General features: G+C 36.8%; 1 protein-coding gene across 1 annotated transcript in view; it reads right to left on the bottom strand.

Annotated features, from left to right (window-relative positions):
* Positions 1-2516: 2516 nt before the first annotated feature.
* ZNF432 (zinc finger protein 432) overlaps positions 2517-3830 on the bottom strand; it is a 15975-nt gene continuing 14661 nt past the window's right edge. Inside the window, exon 5 of the mRNA XM_012643339.1 lies at positions 2517-3825. Coding sequence (XP_012498793.1) covers positions 2517-3825 — 1309 coding nt within the window. The remainder of the gene's footprint in view (positions 3826-3830) is intronic.

Raw genomic sequence — 3830 nt, 5'->3', positions numbered from 1 at the left:
TATCCTTATTTGATCAAGAGAAATAACTCTGGATAGAAAAGAGATAACAATAACCCTATTCCTCAGAAAACTAGTAATTTTTTGCCAGCAGGTGCTAGCTCAAAGAGAAATGATAAACCAGAAATAACAGAAGGAAACATAACATCAGAAATGCTGAAAAAGGAATGGAAAGGATAAATATATTATCAAATATAATAAGCTATTAAGTTTTTAAAATTATGTTTGCTGGTTAGAAGCAAAGATTAGAACTTCATCCGATATGGTTCTCAGTGGATGTAGAAGTGTTGGACACCATTTTCTGTTAGGAGAATCTAAGTTAAGGCCATGATCATATGCCACCACACACTTAATAGGAAGGCTAAAATATACCGACAGTGCTAAGTGCTAGAAAGGACATGGAACAAATGGAGTGCTCATACATTGATGGTGGAAATGAAAATTAGTACAGCCAGACTGGGAAACAGTTTGGCAATATTATAAAGTTAAACACAAAGTTAATACATGAACCAGTAATCGTGTTCCTGGGTGTCTTTCCCAGAGAAATGAAAATTTACGTTCACACAAACTCAGGCACACAAATGCTCATAGCATCTTTATTTATAACAGCAAAACACTGGAAAACAACCCAAATGTCCATCAACAGTGAATACATAAACAAACCATGGTACATCCATACAAAAGAATACTAACTCAGTAACAAACATTAAACTGTTTGTACACCCAAAAATCTGGATGGACATTAAAAGCAATTTGCTGAGTGAATAAAAACCTGTCTCAAAGGTTACATACCTAATGATTCCATTTAAATAGCGTTCTTCAAATGACAAAAGTAGAGTGATGGGATCAGAGATTTCCATGGGTCAGGTTGGGGGGAGGGTGTGACTATAAAGGGGCAGCAAGGGATGTTTCTGTTGTCACAACAGTTCTACATCCTGATTGTGGTGGTATTTACACAAATCTATACATAGTATAAAATTTGTTAGAACTCTACACAAAAATACACAAAACATACCAATTAGTGCATGCACAAACTAGTGAAGTCCAAATAAGGAGTGTAGTTTTATTAACAGTATTGTCCTAATGTCATTTCATTGGTTTTGATTATGTATTATGGTTATGTAAGATAACAGTGAAGAAACTGAGTGAAAGATACTTAGAAACTTATTGTGTCTTGTAATTTCTTGTGAATCTAAAATTATTTCAAAACAAATTTTAGAAAAATCATATTTAAGGTATTTTGGTAAACTTCTTAATGCTACTTACAAACTTGGACTTGGATAAACATATCCACATATACTAAATTACATTTATGAATTTAATATATTCCTTGTTAAGTACATTAGTAGACTGAAAGAAATTTAGGAGCCTAAGATATGCAAGAACCAATCATGTAATGATACAAGGTAGACACTCTAAAACTCCTGCATTGTATATGACATAAAAATTTTATCAGTGAGGAAGACAGCCCACTTTAAAATTATGGAATCATTGAGAATATGGCACAAGGTATCCTGTCCGAAATGGACATCAGGTGTATGGTGAGTTTCGATTTGTGGTAAGACTTCTTTACTTCCTGAATTCTCTGATATTTTGCTAAAGTTACTCTATCTTTAGTGTGTTCATAAGTTTTATTTCTGTATAAAGTAATGGCGGATGATGAGACAAAATGTTTCACTGAAACCAGATTCGTTGCCATCTTACATTTTTTCTCTAGTGTGAAATATTTGTCAGCCATCAAGGTTTTATTTCCAGGGCAAAGGCTTTCCCATGAGCATTATGCCACTAGTATGTATAGGCTCACTGATGAGATAAGGTCTTTCTTCTCATGGCAGGCTTTCCTAGTCTCCCCATTTATAAGACTTAATTCAGCATACACTTTTCAAGACATAGAATTAGTTAGAAATGTTTCAAGACTTTTTTGCATTGGAAGTATCAGGTTTTTTACCTACATGTTTATTTTGACATACAATTTGAGGTAACTGATCACTGAAGGCACTAGCACATTCTCTGAATTCATTGAAATTTACTCTTATGCAAATTCTGTAATCTCCCAAGCGTGAAAAATCTAGCAACAGGCTACGCTATCTTCACCTACGCCAGGAGCACAATGATGTTTAATGAGTTCACAGTACTAATGTGGTTTGCCCCCTGAATGAGTTCAATTATATGTAATCAGTTCGGATTCTCTGCAAAGGATTCTGTACTTCAATACATTTCTCTTGTGTGCATTGTCATAATTTTAACGAAGGCTAACAAATGAGAGTGAGGAAGTTACCCCCAACCACTGAATCCATAGACTCTGAGTTATTTGATATACATCGTGTGCATCAGACAATTCGGAGCTTGAATTCATGTTGAAGGCTTTCCAACATTGATTGTATTTACTCTCATGGATAATGAGACTAGATTTTGAAATAGGATTTATTACACATAAAGGAAGTCTATCCTGTATGAAATCTCTGATGTTGTACAAGACATATTTTCTTCCTGAAGGCATGACCATGTTCACTGCACTGTTATGGTTTATTTCCATCATGAGTTCGCTGATGGGCAATGAGATTTCTCTTTGAGGAGAAGCCTTTTTGACATTCACTGCATATAAAGGGTTTTTCTCCTGTATGAGTTCGCTGATGAACAATCAGACGGCTTTTCACAGTGAAGCCTTTACCACATTCATTGCACGCATAAGGTTTCTCTCCGGTATGAATTTGCTTATGTAAAATGAGCTCAGTTTCCATGAAAAAGCCTCTTCCACATTCACTGCATATATAAGATTTCTCTCTTGTATGAATTTGCTGATGTACAATGAGATATCGTTTCATGGTGAAGCCTTTTCCACATTCATTGCACATAAAGGGTTTCTCTCCGGTATGAGTTCGCTGGTGTACAACAAGATTGCTCTTAAAGGCAAAACCTTTTCCACATTCATTGCATGTATAGGGTTTCTCTCCAGTGTGAGTTCGCTGATGTAACACCAGCCCACTATTCACGATGAAACCTTTCCCACATTCACTGCATCTGTAAGGTTTTTCTCCAGTATGAGTTCGTTGATGTACAATCAGCCGACTTTTCAAGGGGAATCCTTTCCCACATTCGTTGCATAGGTAGGGTTTCTCTCCAGTATGAGTTCGCTGATGTCTGATGAGCATGCTCTTCACAGTGAAGCCTTTTCCACATTCACTGCATAGATATGATTTCTCTACTGTATGGTTTCTCTGATGTACAATGAGATTACTCTTGCTAGGAAAGCCTTTTCCACATTCATTGCATACATAGGGTTTCTCTCCTGTATGAGTTCGCCGATGTTCAATCATACGGCTCTTCATGGTGAAGCCTTTCCCACACTCAATGCATATATATGGTTTCTCTCCTGTATGATTTCGTTGATGTATGATGACATAGTGTTTAGTGGTGAAGCCTTTCCCACATTCACTACAGATGTAGGGCTTCTCTCCTGTATGAGTTCGCTGATGAATGATAAGCATGCTTTTCCCAGTGAAGCCTTTTCCACATTCGCTACATACATAGGATTTCTCTCCAGTATGGTTTCGCTGATGTACAATGAGATTACGCTTGCCTGGGAAGCCTTTTCCACATTCATTGCATACATAGGGTTTCTCTCCAGTATGAGTTCGCTGATGTTCAATCAGACGGCTCTTCATGGTAAAGACTTTTTCACATTCGTTGCATATGAAGGATTTCTCTCTTTTATGAATTCTCTGATGTTCATTGAGCCTGGACTTTCTGGAGAATACTTTTGCACACATACTGCATCCATAAGGTTTTTCTCCTGTATGAACTCTCTCATGATCAGTGAGCTGAGACCTCTT

The sequence above is a fragment of the Propithecus coquereli genome, unplaced genomic scaffold (genome assembly GCF_000956105.1).
Source record: "Propithecus coquereli isolate 6110/MARCELLA unplaced genomic scaffold, Pcoq_1.0 Scaffold196, whole genome shotgun sequence".
In the NCBI taxonomy this organism is placed as follows: domain Eukaryota; kingdom Metazoa; phylum Chordata; class Mammalia; order Primates; family Indriidae; genus Propithecus; species Propithecus coquereli.
The sequence above is the reverse complement of the archived record's forward strand: the minus strand, read 5'-3'. Positions and strand labels throughout refer to the sequence as shown.